This window comes from Strigops habroptila, chromosome 1 (genome assembly GCF_004027225.2).
Source record: "Strigops habroptila isolate Jane chromosome 1, bStrHab1.2.pri, whole genome shotgun sequence".
Taxonomy (NCBI): Eukaryota; Metazoa; Chordata; class Aves; order Psittaciformes; family Psittacidae; genus Strigops; species Strigops habroptila.
The window spans coordinates 506,053-524,153 of NC_044277.2; the positions used below are offsets into that span (position 1 = coordinate 506,053).

At 61.0% G+C, this 18,101-nt stretch overlaps 2 protein-coding genes across 5 annotated transcripts in view; one reads left to right on the top strand and one right to left on the bottom strand.

Moving 5' to 3' along the window:
• MROH1 (maestro heat like repeat family member 1) overlaps positions 1–12,906 on the top strand; it is a 50,998-nt gene extending 38,092 nt beyond the window's left edge. For 3 of the 4 annotated variants that reach the window (XM_030487025.1, XM_030487050.1, XM_030487043.1), the window contains 9 exons: positions 3,325–3,462; positions 5,051–5,165; positions 7,013–7,159; positions 8,056–8,244; positions 8,959–9,111; positions 9,189–9,323; positions 9,528–9,630; positions 10,277–10,342; positions 12,393–12,906. In XM_030487025.1, coding sequence (XP_030342885.1) covers positions 3,325–3,462; positions 5,051–5,165; positions 7,013–7,159; positions 8,056–8,244; positions 8,959–9,111; positions 9,189–9,323; positions 9,528–9,630; positions 10,277–10,342; positions 12,393–12,478 — 1,132 coding nt within the window. In that variant the 3' untranslated portion in view covers positions 12,479–12,906. The remainder of the gene's footprint in view (positions 1–3,324; positions 3,463–5,050; positions 5,166–7,012; positions 7,160–8,055; positions 8,245–8,958; positions 9,112–9,188; positions 9,324–9,527; positions 9,631–10,276; positions 10,343–12,392) is intronic. The other variant, XM_030487034.1, reaches the window with a different exon arrangement.
• Positions 12,907–13,833: 927 nt separating this feature from the next.
• BOP1 (BOP1 ribosomal biogenesis factor) overlaps positions 13,834–18,101 on the bottom strand; it is a 48,125-nt gene continuing 43,857 nt past the window's right edge. The window contains exons 10-15 of the mRNA XM_030487094.2: positions 16,545–16,677; positions 15,821–16,001; positions 15,448–15,736; positions 15,211–15,295; positions 14,321–14,428; positions 13,834–14,114 (exon numbers count right to left, since the gene is read on the bottom strand). Of these exons, the coding sequence (XP_030342954.1) occupies positions 13,961–14,114; positions 14,321–14,428; positions 15,211–15,295; positions 15,448–15,736; positions 15,821–16,001; positions 16,545–16,677 (950 nt within the window). The 3' untranslated portion in view covers positions 13,834–13,960. The remainder of the gene's footprint in view (positions 14,115–14,320; positions 14,429–15,210; positions 15,296–15,447; positions 15,737–15,820; positions 16,002–16,544; positions 16,678–18,101) is intronic.

Below are 18,101 nucleotides of genomic sequence, written 5' to 3' on the forward strand. Positions count from 1 at the left end.
ATGCTTCAAATCCCCCGCTTGATCTTCAGGTGTTGGTGAAATCCCCAAGGAATGGAAAGAATGGGGGAGGCAGGCTGGAGCAGCCTGAGGAGAAGGACTTGAGGTGTTGAGGAGAAGCTCCCCATGACCCGGCTTCAGTGTGTGCTTGAGCCCAGAACCCCCCCGTGTGCTGGGCTGCACCCCCAGAGCGTGAGCAGCAGCTCAGGGAGGGGATCCTGCCCCTCTGCTGCGGGAAGGGGAGACCTTAGAGCAGCTCCAGGGCCTAAAGGAGCTACAAGAAACCTGGAGAGGGGCTTTGGACAAGGGATGCAGGGACAGGCCAAGGGGAATGGCTTTAACCTGCCAGAGGGGAAATTGAGATGAGCTCTGAGGCAGAAGCTCTTCCCTGTGAGGGTGCTGAGGCGCTGGCACAGACTTTTCCCAGAGAAGCTGTGGCTGCCCCATCCCTGGCAGTGTTCAAGGCCAGGTTGGACACAGGGGCTTGGAGCAACCTGCTCTAGTGGAAGGTGTCCCTGCCCGGGGCAGGGGTTGGAGCTGGAGGAGCTTTAAGGTCCCCTCCAACACAAACCCTTCCATGACTCTATGAGTGGAGGGGCAGGGACCAGCGCATGGTTCTGTGTGGCTGCAGGCAGGTATCTGTGGCTGCATATCCATGAAGTCACTGATGGATGGGGGGGATAAGCCTTTGTCCGACGCGCGGAGCGACCGCGGGATGTGGAATTCCAGCCCGGTCCCAGGAGCTGGTTCCAATATCAAAGTCATTTCCTGTCCGCGTGTTGGATTCTGAGGCTTCATGATCTTTAAATGCCGAAGTGAGCTGGTGAAGGTGAATATGATCGTTTGGCAGGAAAGGGAGCTTGGAAGAGCCGGGCTGTTGTTGGAGAGGAAGGAAGTGTCTATAGGACACTGGAAAAAGCAGAGCTTGCGAATGAACAGCTTTAAGCAGCTCCGGCTGCGCGGGGGCTGAACCCGCTGCACTCACCGCGTGTGGAGGAGTGGGAGAGGCTGGGATGGGGCTGGGAGCAGGAACCTCGGGAAGGTGGGAGTGGAGCGGGAATCCCATGAGGGCTTTGCTGGGATCAGACCCTCCTGAGGAGCCATCGGTGAGCACCGGGCTCGTGGCCTCTCAGACCTTGTCCATAACCAGGAGCTGGTGGGAGGTTTGTTGTCTTTGGTTGTCCATGAGCATCTGGCAGGAGGGGTTTTGTTGCTGTTTGCTTGTGCTGCGAGGAAATGAATCCCACTGGAGCTTTCCTGGGCTAAATCACAGGTTCTCCTGGATGCAAGTTTGAGCTTTGAGGCTTATGGGATCATAGAAGCACAGGAATAAGGATCGGGATGGTCACACTCATGGTTGTGGCCAATGGCTCGATATCCAGGTGGAGAGGAGTGACAAGCGGTGTTCCCCAGGGATCACTGTTGGGGCTGGCGCTGTTCAATGTCTTTGTGGGTGCCAGGGCAGTTGGATTGAGCACCCTCAGTGAGCCAGTGCTGGCACCAAGCTGCTGGTGCAGTGACACTGGAGGGAAGGGCTGGGATCAGAGGGACCGGGACAGGCTGGAAAGGTGGGAACCTCCTGGAGCTCAACCAGGCCAAGGGCAAGGTCCTGCCCCTGGGCCGAGGCAATCCCAGCACAGCCCCAGGCTGGGGGGGACGGGCTGGAGCAGCCTGAGGAGCAGGACTTGGGGTGTTGGGTGAGGAGAAGCTCCCCATGACCCCATCCCTGGCAGTGTTCAAGGCCAGGTTGGACAGAGCTTGGAGCAACCTGCTCTAGTGGAAGGTGTCCCTGCCCGGGGCAGGGGGTTGGAGCTGGAGGAGCTTTAAGGTCCTTCCAACCCAAACCATTCCATGATCCATGATAAATGGAGGACCTTGCACATCACTTGGCAATTTTGGCTACAGCTCAGGGGAGCTGCGGCTCCTTGGGCTAAAAGCTGGTCAGAAACTCCAAAGACCCGTGTGGCTGTTCCCAAACTCACAAAACCAGGACTGTGATGCGTACCAGCAGACTGGTGAGTGCAGATGCTGGAAGGAGACTTCACCCCAAGGTTTTCTTTAATGAGCAATTCCTCATTGCCCTGTAGCCTTCGTGATGTTGAAGGGTGCTGAAGGGCTCTGCACCAGCCTGGGCTTTGCACAGGAGCTGAGCAAGCCCAGCACATGTTCATGGTCCTGCTTTTCTGATCGCTGTCACCAATGGGGCCACCTCGATGGCTCCTCTGTGGGCTCCTCCGGCTGGGTTTTGCCCCTTGAGTCTGGAAACATGGGTTCCACGGCGGGGATGGTCCCTCCACATGTTGGTCCCTTCTCACTTGGCTCATCCCAGGGAGAACAGGAACCCAACTCACAAGCTCAAAGACCTTCGTGCCCCATCCCTGGCAGTGTTCAAGGCCAGGTTGGACACAGGGGCTTGGAGCAACCTGCTCTAGTGGAAGGTGTCCCTGCCTGTGGCTGGGGATCAGGACTGGAGCAGCTTTAAGCTTCCTCCCAACCCAAACACGTCTGATTCCTCCTCCTAAGTGATGTTTTCTTTGTGTGTGTGGCAGCGACGCTCCTTCGCTTCCATGGAAGGCTGGGATCTATCCATGGCTCACATTCGGGCTGTTGTGACAGGATAACGTATGTTTCCCATATGTTGCTCTGTGCTTGCAGCAAAATAATCCCTACCTATAAAATCTTAAGGCCAAAAACCCTTTGTTAGAGTAGTTCTGGGCTTCTTTCCTTCCAGCCCATTGTGCTGGATGGGTTTCAGGACACACGTCACGGGGTAGACGAAGTAGCGCTGAGCTCTGGGCTAAAGCTCTCCCATAACTCATCCCGGCCTCAGGCACCCGCCTGGCGCAGGACCAGGAGCTCCTTCTGCTGCTGCTCTGTGGCTGCCAGATGGGCTGCAGGCAGGACAGGCAGCCTCCTAAGCCTGACCTAATCTAACCTAACCTGACCTGACCTGACCTAATCTAACCTAACCTTATCTATGGGCTGCCAGATGGGCTGCAGGCAGGACAGGCAGCCTCCTAAACCTCACCTGATCTGACCTGACCTATCCTAATTTAACCTAACCTTTCATAACCTAACCTAACCTGACCTAAGCTAACCTATCTTAACATAACCTAACCTATCCGACCTATCCTCACCTAACCTGACCTAATCTAACCTGACCTAACCCAACCTAACCGCACCTAAGGTAAGCTAAGCTAAGCCAACCTAACTTAACATAACCTGACCTAACCTAACATAATCTAACCTATCCTGACATAACCTAACCCAACCTCACCCAACCTAACACAACCCAACCCAACCTAACGCCGGTGCTTCTCTCCGCAGCAGCGCGGTGCAGACGCTGAAGGCCATGCTGGTCCGTGGTGGCAGCGAGGAGGTGGCCAGGGCTGTGGACAGCGCCGGTGCCTGGGACCTGATGGCGAGTCCGGAGAGGCACCACGAGGGCATCACCGTGCTGGCCGGGTGAGGAGCTGCCTCCAGGATACTGCTGCTCCTCTATCTCCTCTAGCTTCAGCACAGGAGCTGCACTGGAGACATTGGGGGTGGGAGAGCACCCACAGCAAGTGGGGAGGGCTGCACCATGAGCTGTGATGCACCAAAGCCCGTGGAGGGTCTCACTGGCTTCCTGCAGCACCACCGAGGGGTTGGTGGTGGGGCTCTGCCTTGCTGCCCACAGCTGGGGGGCAGCTTGGTCTCACCATGGTGTGCTGCCATCAGTCCCACCGTGGCTGTGCAGCAGCTCCTCAGTTATAGAATCCCAGACTGGTTTGGGTTGGAAGGGACCTTAAAGCTCCTCCAGCTCCAACCCCTGCCCCGGGCAGGGACACCTTCCACTAGAGCAGGTTGCTCCAAGCCCCTGTGTCCAACCTGGCCTTGAACACTGCCAGGGATGGGGCAGCCACAGCTTCTCTGGGCACCCTGTGCCAGCACCTCAGCACCCTCACAGGGAAGAGCTTCTGCCTCAGAGCTCATCTCAATCTCCCCTCTGGCAGGTTAAAGCCATTCCCCTTGGCCTGTCCCTCCATCCCTTGTCCAAAGCCCCTCTCCAGGTTTCCTGGAGCCCCTTTAGGCCCTGGAGCTGCTCTAAGGTCTCCCCTTCAGGAGCCTTCTCTTCTCCAGGCTGCCCCAGCCCAGCTCTCTCAGCCTGGCTCCAGAGCAGAGCTGCTCCAGCCCTCGCAGCAGCTCCGGGGCCTCCTCTGGACTCGCTCCAGCAGCTCCGTGTCCTCCCTGTCAGCCAAACCTTTTGCTTCCATGTCCCATTGGAGCTCGGGCTCCCTGTTCCCTTCTAACCAAGGATGACACCAAAAGGTCTTGGATAGAAACTCCTTTTTCCTTTCCCTGCTGCTGCAATGTCTCTGCAGTCCATCAGGGATTGCAGCGGCACTGATCCCTGTGGATGGCTGCTGGCCTCTGCCTGTCCTTCCCGTGGCATGACCAGCAAGGCCGAGTGGCGGCCACAGCCCGTGGTTGGGTCTGGTGGAGCCTGGTTCAGCCAAGGACCTTTCTGTCCCTCCACCCAGTGCCATTAATAGCTCTTGGATGGCTGTGGAGGAGACGAGCAGTTTGGGATTTTCCAGTATTCCCAACAAAACGCTTTATTGAGCCTCCCAAACACTTGAGAGTGTCTCATCCAAAACAGGAACTGTCCCTCCTGGCCAAGATCTGCTGGTGTGCACCCGGCTCGGTCCTGCCCTGTGCTTCATCCCAGGCAGGAGGGGACAACGCCAGGCCAGGGCCACCGGCTCCTCAGTCCTGGTGTCACCGGCTGGTTCTGCAGGGCAGGGGGGTGCAGGGTGTGAGGATGGGCAGTGCAGGCTGCCCATGGCTCTGCTGGTGGCTTGTGGCCACACATCCCATGGCATGGGAAGAGGTGGCACTTGGGTGGAGCACGTTGTGGCAGCCCCACAGCACAGGGCTCGGTGCCAGCACCCCACAGACCCCCGGGTGGAGGGACCCACCAGCCTCCTTGAAGCCCCCCCCGGGGGTCCAGTGGCCAACAGTAGCCCCAGTGCAGCAGCCAGCCCGGGTGACACGTGTCTCCTCCTCCTAGCGCCATGGCCCGACACGCCGGCCCCCGCCTGCCCCTGATCGTCAAGAACCTCATCCCAACGCTGAGCAGCGTCTTCGACAGCCAGAGGATCACCACCACGGCCTTCTTCGCTGAGGTGAGCAGGGCTTGTCTATTCGTCCATCCGTCTGTCCATCCATCCCTCCCTCCCTCCGTCCATCCTTCCATCTATACATCATCCGTCCATCCCTCCAGCCATCCTTCCATCTATACATCATCCATCCATCCATCCGTCCCTCCATCCATCCCTCTATCTGTACATCATCCACCCATCCATTCATCCGTCCATCATCCATCCCTCCATCCATCCTTCCATCTATACATCATCGATCCATCCATCCATTCATCTATCCATCCATCCATCCATAGAATCATATAATATATAGAATCATAGAATCAACCAGGTTTGATCTTTAAGATCATCAAGTCCAAGAATTAACCCAGCACTGCCAAGGCCACCACTGACCCATGGCACCAAGAGCCTCGTCTATACGGTGTGTGAACACTTCCAGGGATAGTGACTCCACCACTTCCCTCCATCCATCCATTCCCTCCTCCTTTCCTCCATCCATCCCTCCCTCCATCATCCTTCCATCCCTCCCTGCATGGCAGGAGAGTAGCCGGGATGAGGTTAAGCTGTGGCAGGTCCTCCTCAGCTTCCCGGCCCGCTGGTAGGGGATGGCGGAGCAGCAGTCGCAGGGCTGCAGCTCTGAGCGCAGCAGCTCCATGAGCCAGCGCTCCGCAGCTCCGTCCTGACGTACCACCCGCAGGAATGGAGTGACTCAAGGCCTTTCCCTGCGCCAGCAGACTGCAGCCCCCCCCCCGCTCCGCGCCACCTTCGGGCCCGGCCACTCCAGGAGTTCTGGTTACATAAAGGAGCTCCTGCTGCCAACAGCACAGCCCCAGACCCCCCCTCCCCTCCCGCACCTCCGGCATTCCCAGCGCCGGGATTAGGGCTCTGTGTGTGTTTGCTGCGGGGCTGGAGCCGGGCCCGGGTCTGCCTCAGCTCTGGCAGCTCCAGGGCTGTAAACTCGAGCTCTGCCCCAGCGCGGGGCTGGGGGGGAGGAACCGGACGCCCGGGTCCCCCCTCGATCCGGGTGATGGGGTGAGAGCTCAGCCCTTCGCTCCCGGCCTGGCACGGGGGGGGCAGCGGGAAGTGAGGAGGGGACCAGCCATGGGGCTGGAGGCGGCAGCTTTGGGTCCCCCCAGCACGGACCCAGGGGGGGTGCACACAGGAGACACTGCCCGGGATGACATCACTGCCCGGTCCCACCGGGGCGGGTGCTCAGTGCCAGCCCCAGGACCCCGGTGGGTGCTGTGGGTGCTGTGGGTGCTGGTGGCAGCGTTGCGTGTCCAGCCCAAGCCCGTGGTGCTGGGTGTGGGGCAGGCTCCGGGGTCTCATGATGTGGGGTCCTTCTCAGCCCCTGGCCTCTCATCGGTGGCAGTGGGTGCACATGGGGAGCCCCTCACTGCAGATGCAGCCTGGAGCACCCCACAACCCCACAACCCCTTGCCTTGGGGTGACCCTTTGGTGCTGGGCTCCCGCTGACCCGTTAAACCTCATTCCATAAAGCAGAGCCTGATCCATCCAGCAGGAGCCATGGGCCAGCAACAAACCTTGGAGCACATCCTGCTTGTGTGCGTGGCTCTCTCCACCATCAGGGGCTCAGGTGGAGGGTCAGTGGGAGCAGCCCTGATGTTTCCCTCCAGCAGCTCTCCTGAACTGGGCTCCCTCAGCCTCAATTCATCGAGTCATGGAATGGGTTGGGTTGAAGGGACCTTAAAGCTCCTCCAGCTCCAATCCCTCTCCCGGGCAGGGATCTGGGGCAGCCCAAGTCTGCCAGGGCTCTTCCCTGGTGTGAAGAGCATCCAAACCCCAGCGGTTGTCTCCGCTGTGGTCCATGGGCCCTGTCCTGTCGCTGCTGACACTTGTCTCTGCTCCAGCTCCTCAATAGTAACGTGGTGAATGACCTGCTGCTGCTGGAGACAGTGATGGACAACATGACCGGGCGGCAGAAGGACCCCTGCACGCTGGTGCGGATGCTGGTGCTGCGCGGGCTCGGCAACGTCGCCTCGGGCTCGCCGGACAAGGTGAGGGCAGGCTCAGCCCCAGGGCCGGTGGGGCTGGGGGGGGACAGGGGAGCACGAGGCCACCGGGAGATGCTGCTGGTCCAAGCCAGGGGGGAGCTGAGGTGGGAGAATCGGGACATCCTCACTTGGGTGATGGCAGCTCCCAAAGTGAGGAGGGAGCTGCCACACAGGAGCAGCATCGCGACCGTGCCATACCTGTGATCCCATCGCTCTTCCTGCTGCTCCGGTGGGTTTGAATCATGGAATCATGGAATGGTTTGGGTTGAAGGGACCTTAAAGCTCCTCCAGCCCCAACCCCTGCCACGGGCAGGGACACCTTCCACTGGAGCAGGTTGCTCCAAGCCCCTGTGTCCAACCTGGCCTTGAACACTGCCAGGGATGGGGCAGCCACAGCTTCTCCCTTCAACCCCTTCCAGTGTCCCACCACCTTCATGGGGAAGAACTTCTTCCCAGTATCCCATCTAACTCTTCCCTCTTCCAGTTGGAGCCGTTACTCCCCATCCTTACATGTCCTGGTCCAAAGCCCCTCTCCAGGTTTCATGTAGCTGAATGGATCCCATAAAGCAAAGCTATTCCCTGTCCCAGCAGGGGGGTTCAGGCAGGAATTGATATCCTCACTCTCCAAAGGGTTGTGGTTTTGTAAGGAAGGTAGGGATAAGCAGTGGGATTAAGGCTCCTCCACTACACTCTGCATCCCGTCGGAGAGCTGCGGTAAAGCAGTTGATGCCTGCAAGGGCTGCCCTGAGCTGGAGGAGCTTTGCCTGTGGTGGTCGTGATTTAAGTCATCTTCCAGCAGTTTCCATCTGGGAGCAGAGTGTGGAGCAGGAGAACCCCAGGAACACGTCCCTGGCATCTTCACCCCATGGGGACCACTCTTCCTGCCTCTTCCCTTGCAGGTGAGGAAGCACGGCGCCAAGCTGCTGGCCTCCATGGTCAATGGCATGGATGACAAGGATGACCCCCACAACCTGGTTGCGCTGGAGGCCATGTCCAGTCTTTCCAAGCTTCTGGATCATGTGGAAGAGCGAGACATCCAGTCCATGCTCCTGCACATCGCCATCAGGATCCGGCCCTTCTTTGACAGTGTAAGGCTGGGCCAGGGCTATTGCTGGGGTGTCTGGATGAGCCGTCCACTGAGTCAGAGCATGTGTCATGGGATCATGGAATCCTGGAATGGTTTGGGTTGAAGGGACCTTAAAGCTCCTCCAGCTCCAACCCCCTGCCACGGGCAGGGACACCTTCCGCTGGAGCAGGTTGCTCCAAGCCCCTGTGTCCAACCTGGCCTTGAACACTGCCAGGGATGGGGCAGCCACAGCTTCTCCATTCAATCCACTTCAGTGTCCCACCACCCTCATGGGGAAGAACTTCATCCCAAGATCCCATCTAACTCTTCCCTCTTCCAGTTGGAGCCATTCCTCCTCATCCCATCCCTGCATCCCTTGTCCAAAGCCCCTCTCCAGGTCTCCTGGAGCCCCTTTAGGCACTGGAGCTGCTCTAAGGTCTCCCCTTGAGGAGCCTTCTCTTCTCCAGGCTGCCCCAGCCCAGCTCTCTCAGCCTGGCTCCAGAGCAGAGCTGCTCCAGGCCTCCGTCATCTCAAGTACCTCTCAAAGCACAGCCATAAGCTGAGGCCCTGCAGTGAGAGTGGGGCAGGAGGTGCTGAGCGTTCCCCACTGACAGCAGCATTTCTCCTGCTGCAGCCTGGGAGCCAGGTGGTGCTGGGTGGTGGGAGCTGTTGTCCCAGGGCAGGAGGTGCCCGGCACAGGTTGGTCCCGCTGAGCTCTGCCCATTCCCGTCCCCAGGAGCAGCCCGAGCTCCGCCACTCCTCCATCGTCCTCTTCGGCCACCTGAGCCGCTTCAGCCACAGCCACTGCGAGGTCTTCTTTGAGCAGATCCTCAACGGGCTGGTGACGCTGCTGCTGCACCTGCAGGACCCGAGCCCGGAGGTGGTCAATGTGAGTATCCCGCTGCCCGGCGGGAACGGGGCCGGGATGGACCCCCCCACACGCTGCAGCCCCCTCTCTGTGCCCAGGCCTGCAAGTTCGCGCTGCGCATGTGCGGGCCCAGCATGGGCTGCGAGGGGCTCCGTGACATGTTCCTCAACCACCTGCGGGAGGGCAGGAGCCTCCACTACGGCGAGTTCATCAACAACGTCTGCAAGCACCTGGTGAGTGGCACCGGAGCCATCGCATGGTGCTGGTGCTGCCGCGGGGCTCAGGGACCCCCCCCCGGTCCTGTCCCTGCGCCCGCACCGGGCCGTTCCCCCCAACCCTGGTGTGTTCTGGGCTCTCCGGAGCTCCAGGCTTCCCGGAGCTGTTCCTGCAGCCCTGCTGCCGTGTCCTGTGGGATTTCCCTGCTGCCTCTCTCCTAGATGCAGAGCTACCCGGAGATGCTGAACCGCCTGATCCTCACCAACCTCTTCTACTTCAAGAGCAACTGGGTGGACATCCGAGCAGCAGCACCCATGTTCATCGGTGAGTGCAGGGTCTGCAGGGACAGCAGATAGCACTGGCCAGGTTGTGCCATGGTTTGGTGACCACTGGTGGTGGGCAATGCCCATCCAGAACCAGATTTGCAGCAGTGGGCTGCAAAGATGGTGCCCTTAATGGGGCCTGGACCAGCTTGGAAGATGCTGCAAGGGCTGGGAGCAGCTCTGCTCTGGAGCCAGGCTGAGAGAGCTGGGCTGGGACAGCCTGGAGAAGAGAAGGCTCCTGAAGGGGAGACCTTAGAGCAGCTCCAGTGCCTAAAGGGGCTCCAGGAAACCTGGAGAGGGGCTTTGGACAAGGGATGCAGGGATGGGATGAGGAGGAACGGCTCAAACTGGAAGAGGGAAGAGTTAGATGGGATCTTGGGATGAAGTTCTTCCCCATGAGGGTGGTGGGACACTTGGGAGGGGTTGAAGGGAGAAGCTGTGGCTGCCCCATCCCTGGCAGTGTTCAAGGCCAGGTTGGACACAGGGGCTTGGAGCAACCTGCTCTAGTGGAAGGTGTCCCTGCCCGTGGCAGGGGGTTGGAACTGGAGGAGCTTTAAAGTCCATCCCAACGCAAACCCTTCCATGGTTCTGTGTGAGGCTCCTCGGTGGGATCCAGACCAAGCCCTGACTCTGAAATCCCTCCTCAGGCTTCCTGGTGCTGCACGTGGATGAAGACCATTGTCAGCAAGTGGACCTCGACCAACTCATTTCGGGTGAGTAATGAATATGAGAGCCGGGATTCAGCCCTGTGAGGTGCGGCTCCCCAACCTCTGCTGTGCCTGAAGCTCCTGCTTGGCTCCTGGGGATGGGGCCTGGGCAGGGACTAGGGGACCAGCAGCTCTTTAGGCCATCACAGCCTCGTGTTCAATGTCCCATGATGTCCTTGCCCATGGCAGGGGGTTGGAACTGGATGAGCTTTAAGATCCCTTCCTACGGAACCATTCCGTGACTCCATGATGTGCAGGTGCAGCGGGATCCAGGCAGCACCAGCTGCATCCCTGCGTGACCTGGGGGACACTGGGAACATCCTTCGCCTCCTGGGCAGCCCGTGAAGCCGGAGCTGTGACCGGGACAATCCCGGCACCAGCAGCAATGGGGGGTCCTGCTGGGGATCCTGCTGCTGGTGCAGGGATGCTGCGATGGCCTTTGGGTTGCACCCAGGGCTGAGGCTGCAGCTCACCCCAGAATGGGGCTCAGGGGGTCCCAAGTGACCCCCCAAAGCTGGGCTCAGCTCCGTGGCTGGGGCTGGGGGATGTTTGCAGCAGGTTTGTGGGTGCAGGAAGGGCTCAGAGGGTGTTTGCAGGAGGTTTGTGGGTGCAGGAAGGGCTCAGGGGCTGTTTGCAGCAGGTTTGTGGGTGCAGGAAGGGCTCAGGGGGTGTTTGCAGCAGGTTTGTGGGTGCTCAGGCAGGGCTCAGGGTGTTTGCAGTGTTCGGAGGCAGCGCAAGGGCTCCTTGTGAAGGGCCATAAAAAGCCCCCTTGAAGCCGGTGGCATTTTGGAGCAGAGTTAAGTAATTTTCCTGGATTTCAGGGATTTTTTCCCTGTCACCGGTGACCTCATAGCATGGAGTAATGCTCGGAAAGTGCGGGAGCGTGCCAGAGGCAGCTTAAAAAACACTAAAAAAGGAAAAACTATCTTTCCGTTGGCTCCCCGAGCCCCTTCCAGAAGAAAAGGGGCCTTTCTGTGTGCAACAAGTGAAAGATAATCTGCCTGCGGGTGAGTAATGGCTGGAGCCAGCAGCAGGGATTGGGTTGCACGAGCTTCCCGTGTTGAGCGGGCTCCAGGGGGCTGGAATGTGGGGGTCTGCCCCCGCCCCGTGGCTGGGATGGGTGCGGGTGCCACCAGCGGGTGCGCAGCGGGGACGGGCAGGATGGGACGCGCCGTCTCCGCTGGTAAACAGGCTCCAGGGAAAGTGTGACCCTGCGTGATCTGCGCTGGGAGGAAAAGCTACCTGGAGCCTCCCGGGAGCCGCTCCAGGCGTTGGGAAATGGTGTTGATAGGGGAGGATTGGGCCGGTCGGTGTCTGCGCCGCTGCCGGCCCCGGCCCCCCGCGCTGGGGCCCTTCTCCCGCCCCGGGCAGTGCGGGGGGAGCCCCAACTCCTGCCCCACGTCCCGGGACACCCCCGGGACACTCCGGTGCCCCCTGGCACAGGGACTGCAGCATCCCGGGGCCATCGCAGCGGGTCCTGCGCTGCAGAGCTGAGGTGCTGGGGGTGAGGAGGGGGAGGGTGGATGTTGTCTGTCCCTTGGGATGTGTGATGGGGATGGAGCTGGCACAGGGTCCAGTATCCCTGGATTCGATTCATAGAGTCATGGAGTCATGGAATGGGGTTGTGTTGGAAAGGACCTTAAAGCTCCTCCAGCTTCAACCCGCTGCCATGGGCAGGGACACCTTCCACTAGAGCAGGTTGCTCCAAGCCCCTGTGTCCAACCTGGCCTTGAACACTGCCAGGGATGGGGCAGCCACAGCTTCTCCCTTCAACCCCTTCCAGTGTCCCACCACCCTCATGGGGAGGAACTTCTTCCCAAGATCCCATCTGACTCTTCCCTCTTCCAGTTGGAGCCGTTTCTCCTCATCCCTTGTCCAAAGCCCCTCTCCAGGTTTCCTGGAGCCCCTTTAGGCACTGGAGCTGCTCTCAGCTCTCCCCTTCACACAGCAGAGGGGCAGAATCCCCCCCCCGGGCCCTGCACGGCCCAGCCTGGGGCAGGGTGATGGGTGACCCCGGTGCTGCACCCTCAGCCTGTCTGTGCCCTCCTCCTCCCAGCTCTGAACCTGCTCCTGAAGGATCCCGTCCCCACCGTCCGTGTGAAGGTGGCCGAGACCTTGGGCCGCCTGGTCCGGATCCTGTGAGCCCCGGGGCCCCCCGGCTCCACCGCAGCAATACCGGGGCAGCTCCTCGCCATGGGCGACCCCACGGGCACTGCCACATCTTCCTGCATCGGCAGCTCCATCGTCTCCCTCTGCTCTCTCCAGCCCACAGGAGCCTGCGGTGGCCCCAGGTCATGGTGGGCACTGGTTGTTCAATGGGATGGGGGGTTGTCGGTGGCTGCGGGTGGTGGGAAGGGGCTGTTGGAGCCACAGGCCAGCAGTGGCCCCGCTCAGGATTGAGCCTGAGCCCCCCCAGCAGCCCCCAGACCCTCATCCCATCCTGCTGCTGCTGCTGCTGCTGCTGAACCCGGGTCCCCCTTCCCCTGGCCGCTCTCGGTGGCTGCGCCCGTCCCCTCACACGGGTACATGTACATAGGTGTATTTTTAAATAAAGCTCTTTGCTCCTCAAGCTCTGGGGGGGGGTGAAGGGGGGTGGTGGGACCCCCCCTGCAGCCCCCTGAGGTGGGTCATGGCAGGGTTTGGGGGGTCTGTGAGGAGGAAGCAGTGTGGGATCTGCCTGTGCAGGATCCCATGTGGAGGAAGATGCTGGGGCTCTTCTTCCCCCTCCCTTGCCAAAGGGGAAGCTGAGACCTGGCCCTGGCTCTGCCCATGGGGTGCCCCATGGCTGGTCCTGCCCCATATGAGTGGTGCTGCCCCATCTCCCCCTGCTCCATGTCGTGGGCTCTGGGCACCTCTGGGTCCATCTCCTGCAGGTTCTGATCCTGTTCCAATTCCTGCTCCCTCGGTTCCTGTGCTGGGATGTACCTGCTATAGGGGCACTGGGGGCCCTGTGGGCGCTTCCCCCACAACCAGAAGCACTGAGGGAGCTGTGGGGTGATCCCACAGCACGACCTGGCACCATCCTCCTCCTCAGCACCGCCAGTGACAGCCACAGCCAGCGTCAGGCGTGCTCCTGCCATCAGTAGGGCCCAGAGTGAACAAGCTGGAGCAGAGGAGCTGCTGGGAGAGGCCGGGGACGGATGAGGACGACTGAGGCCACTCAGGGCTTGGTGGCAGGAGGTGGCCCAAGACCTCTTGGCCCTGGCACCACATGTGGGGTGAGTTCAGGGGGGCTGTTGGACCATAGGGCAGCACATGGGGGTCCTCCACTGGGACCATGGGGACTGCTGGCCCCCCCGGGGTGACCCCAGGAAGTGTGTGTGGGGGTCATCCCACCTCCTGCCCTTCCCTCCACCCATCACCTGCAGGTCAGGCCCTGCCTGCTCGGTACCACAGGGAAAGGCAGTGGCACGGCCAGAGGCACCAGCACCGAGAGGGTTTGGGGGAGGCTCCACATGTCCCTGCTCCAGCCCAGCAGCACAGGACGAAGCAGCACAGGGATGTATCCAAAGATTTTAATGGCGAAGGTGCAGGAGCGGGACTGATGTTCCCAGCAGCGTGCGGCGCTCCCGGTGCTTCCAGGATGCTGGAATCGGGTTGAGATAAGCTGGGGCCGGGCAGCAGCTACGTGTAGAGCCGGATGGTGCCATCGGCGCCGGAGGAGAAGACCCAGGGCTGGGTGGGGTGGAAGAGCACGTCGAGGACACCCAGGTCCAGCGTCAGCACGTGGCCCTTGAGCACCTTCACGGGCACCAGCAGCGGGTTCTGCAGGAGGTCGCTGCGGAGGAGGAGGAGAGAGCTCAGGGATGGAGCATGGATCAACCAGGGTGGAAAAGCCCTTGAGGGTCATCCAGCCCAACCACTGCCCAGCACTGCCAAGGCCTCGTCTACATGGTTTGGGTTTCCTCCCTCCTTCTGACCCCCAAAATTCACCCCACAAGAGCTGCTCGACCCCAGCCGCAGTGGGTTCCCCCCTCCACGTACTTGTAGACCATCCCATGGCAAACGATGACGGAGCCGTCGTCCGAGCCCGAGGCGAAGAGCGGGTAGTGCTTGTGGAAGGCCACGCTCCGCAGGGCTCTCTTGTGGTGCCTGCAGGGACAGGGGACAATGACAGGGCAGGGGGTGGAGGATCTGCCCCTGTCCTGAGTGCCTGGGTCTGCACAAGGCCAGGCTTATGGGCCCCCAAGCTCTGCTGTGAATGATGGAATGGGTTGGGTTGAAGGGACCTTAAAGCTCCTCCAACTCCAACCCCTGCCCCGGGCAGGGACACCTTCCACTAGAGCAGGTTGCTCCAAGCCCCTGTGTCCAACCTGGCCTTGAACACTGCCAGGGATGGGGCAGCCACAGCTTCTCCCTTCAACCCCTTCCCGTGTCCCACCACCCTCATGGGGAAGAACTTCTTCCCAAGCTCCCATCTAACTCTTCCCTCTTCCAGTTTGAGCCGTTCCTCCTCATCCCATCCCTGCATCCCTTGTCCAAAGCCCCTCTCCAGGTTTCCTGGAGCCCCTTTAGGCCCTGGAGCTGCTCTAAGGTCTCCCCTTCCCGCAGCAGAGGGGCAGGATCCCCTCCCTGAGCTGCTGCTCACACTCTGGGGGTGCAGCCCAGGCTGACCATGTGTATGGGAGGGGAGGGGGCAACTGGGACAGGCTGGGACCTGCTGTGGGCAGCTCAAAGCCCTGGTGAGCTCTGGTCACTGTCCCCCACCCCAGTACAAGAGACACCAACACACTTGGCAGGGATCCTGGAGCAGTCCCAATGGGCTCCATCCTGCTTCCTGCCTCCAGGAGAGGGAAGAGCCCCGGGAACAGGCCTCAGGAGGTCTAGGGAGGTTAATGGGGAGCAGGCAGCGGTTGCCATGGCCATGGGCTCACCTCAGCAGCTGGTAGGGTCTGGTGGAGAGGTCCAGGTCGAACCAGGCCAGTTTGCTGTCGTAGCTCCCACAGATGATGTTGTCACCTGCAAGAAGGAACTGGATGTTACTGGCGGTTACAGTGACCCCCCATTTTGCTGCCAGCACCCAGAGCCCTGCCCGCACCCCAGGCTGAGCCAGATGCTCCATCCAGGCTTCCAGGACCCGGCAGCTCCCTGGGGAGCACGCAGGCACCTACCTCCAGGGTGGATGGCCATGCTGGACACCCACTTGCAGTTGGTCATCAGCTTCTTGGTGAGCTCCTGCTTGAGGAGGTTGTAGACCCGGACGTAGCGCTGGGTGGCCACGAAGAAGTAGGGCCGGATGGGGTGGAAGAGGACGCACTGCACCAGCCCCTTGCTCCGGCGGAAGGGGTTCTGGCTCCAGCGCTTGCTGCTCTGGTGGATCAGCACCTGCATGTTGCTGTTGTCGGACACGACGCTGGCGAAGTAGTCCCCTTTGCCGTGCCAGGTGACCTGCTTCACCGCCTGAGGAACCATGGGGCAGAGCCATCAGTGGGGCTGCCCCACACCAAACCGGGCAGCAGCCCCCGGGGGTGTCCCCGTCCCCACCTTGCTGTGCTGGACAACCAGCCGGATGCCTTTGCTGTGCTCCTCCATGGTAGCCGGCACCCACTGGACAGGCTGGACCCGCTCCTCCTCTGGTGGCACGAAGGACTCGAGGAGCTGGTCAGTGGCCCCATAGAGCAGCTTGTCCCCAAGGCAGGGGTTCACCAGCAGCACCGACTGCTCCCTGTGGTGTGGGGTGAGGATGTGGGTCAGGGCACTGCTGAGGAGGAGAAACCCCTCTTCAAGCCATGGGATGGCCCCAGCATGGGGCCAGGGCCATGAGGAGGGACATGTGGGACTCTGGAAGGAGTCAGGTCCTTCCATAGGAGAACATGGGAGAGCTCTGTCATAGCCCAAACGCCCCAGGGAGAGTGGTGGGGACTCAATGGGTCATGGAATCATGGAATCATTGAGGTTGGAAAAGACCTTTGAGATCATGAAGTCCAACCATTCCCCAGCACTGCCAAGGCCACCACTAACCCATGTCCCCAGGTGCCACATCTACATAGGCTGGCGCTGATCATCATCCACAGAAGAAGGAAGGCCACCAAAGGAAGGGTCACAGAGAGCAGAGGTGGCTTTGCACACTGCAGAGTGGCCATCACTGATGCTGTGGGGTGGCACCAGCTTAGGGGCATCCCTTGGACAGGCTTTGGGAGAGGGACTCCATCAGCTGCCCCAGCTCGGGTTGATCCTGAAGGGGCGATGTGGATGCTGGGACACTCACACGCAGATGGCCACCAGGCAGATGGTGGGGTTGGGGTTCCAGGCGACGCTCTTCACCACCCCTCCAACGGGCAGGGTCTTCATGCACCGAGCGGTGCTCACCTCCCAGAACCGCACGGAGCCGTCGTCAGAGCCTGCGGGACATGAGAGGTGAGACAGGGGCAAGGCAGGGATGTGGAGACACAGGGTGCCTGGGTTTCGGGTGCCGGGTGAGGAGAAGCTCCCCATGACCCAGCGCAGAACCGCCCCGTGTGCTGGGCTGCACCCCCAGAGTGTGAGCAGCAGCTCAGGGAGGGGATCCTGCCCCTCTGCTGCGGGAAGGGGAGACCTTAGAGCAGCTCCAGTGCCTAAAGGGGCTCCAGGAAACCTGGAGAGGGGCTTTGGACAAGGGATGCAGGGACAGGACAAGGGGAATGGCTTTAACCTGCCAGAGGGGAGACTGAGATGAGCTCTTAGGCAGAAGCTCTTCCCTGTGAGGGTGCTGAGGCGCTGGCACAGGGTGCCCAGAGAAGCTGTGGCTGCCCCATCCCTGGCAGTGTTCAAGGCCAGGTTGGACACAGGGGCTTGGAGCAACCTGCTCTAGTGGAAGGTGTCCCTGCCCGGGGCAGGGGGTTGGAGCTGGAGGAGCTTTGAGGTCTTTCCCAACACAAACCATTCCCTGACTCCATGAACACGGAGCGCCAGGGCACGAGGAAGAGCAGCCCCGTGCCCCACAGCTCTGCCCCACTCACAGCACTGGGAGCAGCCACTGGAATGCAGCAATTCCCGGGCAGCTCCTCCACATGAAGGCGCGACATGACCGGGGGCTGCTGCCGGAGAACAGGCCCCATCCTGCTGCTCCATCCCAGTGTCCTGCCCGCGGTCCCCCCGGCTCCCGTGCTGGCGGCGCGCCCGGCTCGGCTCCGCACCGCGGTGCCGTGGCCCCGTGTGGAGCTGGAGCTGCAGCTCCCGGCTCTGGCTTCTCCTCCGGCCGGGAATGCAGCAGCACAGGAGTTATTTTTAACGCCTGATCTCAGCCACTTTCCCAGCCCCGGGCCAGGAATTCCACGTTGTGCAACCGCCGGAGCGGCCACCGGGAGCTGGCAGCCTGGAAACGGCACTATAAAAAGCACATGTGCCTCTGCGGGCTGTTAAAGGGCCGTCTGGTCCCCACCTCCCGGCCCTGGCTCCCTCCTCCAGCCGCACTCGCTCCAGGGCTGAGCACGGAGCCTCCTGGGTGGGGTGGAAAAACCCTCGGAACCTGCTGGAGGCTGGGGCAGCCGCGGGATTCCCAGGGATGCTCCAGCCTCCGGCACAGGATTCCCCACAGACCGTGCAGGGGGCTGGAGATCCCCGGAGCCCCAGGGACACCTTCCACTAGAGCAGGTTGCTCCAAGCCCCTGTGTCCAACCTGGCCTTGAACACTGCCAGGGATGGGGCAGCCACAGCTTCTCCCTTCAACCCCTTCCAGTGTCCCACCACCCCCATGGGGAAGAACTTCCCAGTATCCCATCTAACTCTTCCCTCTTCCAGTTGGAGCCGTTCCTCCTCATCCCACCCCTCCATCCCCTGCCCAAAG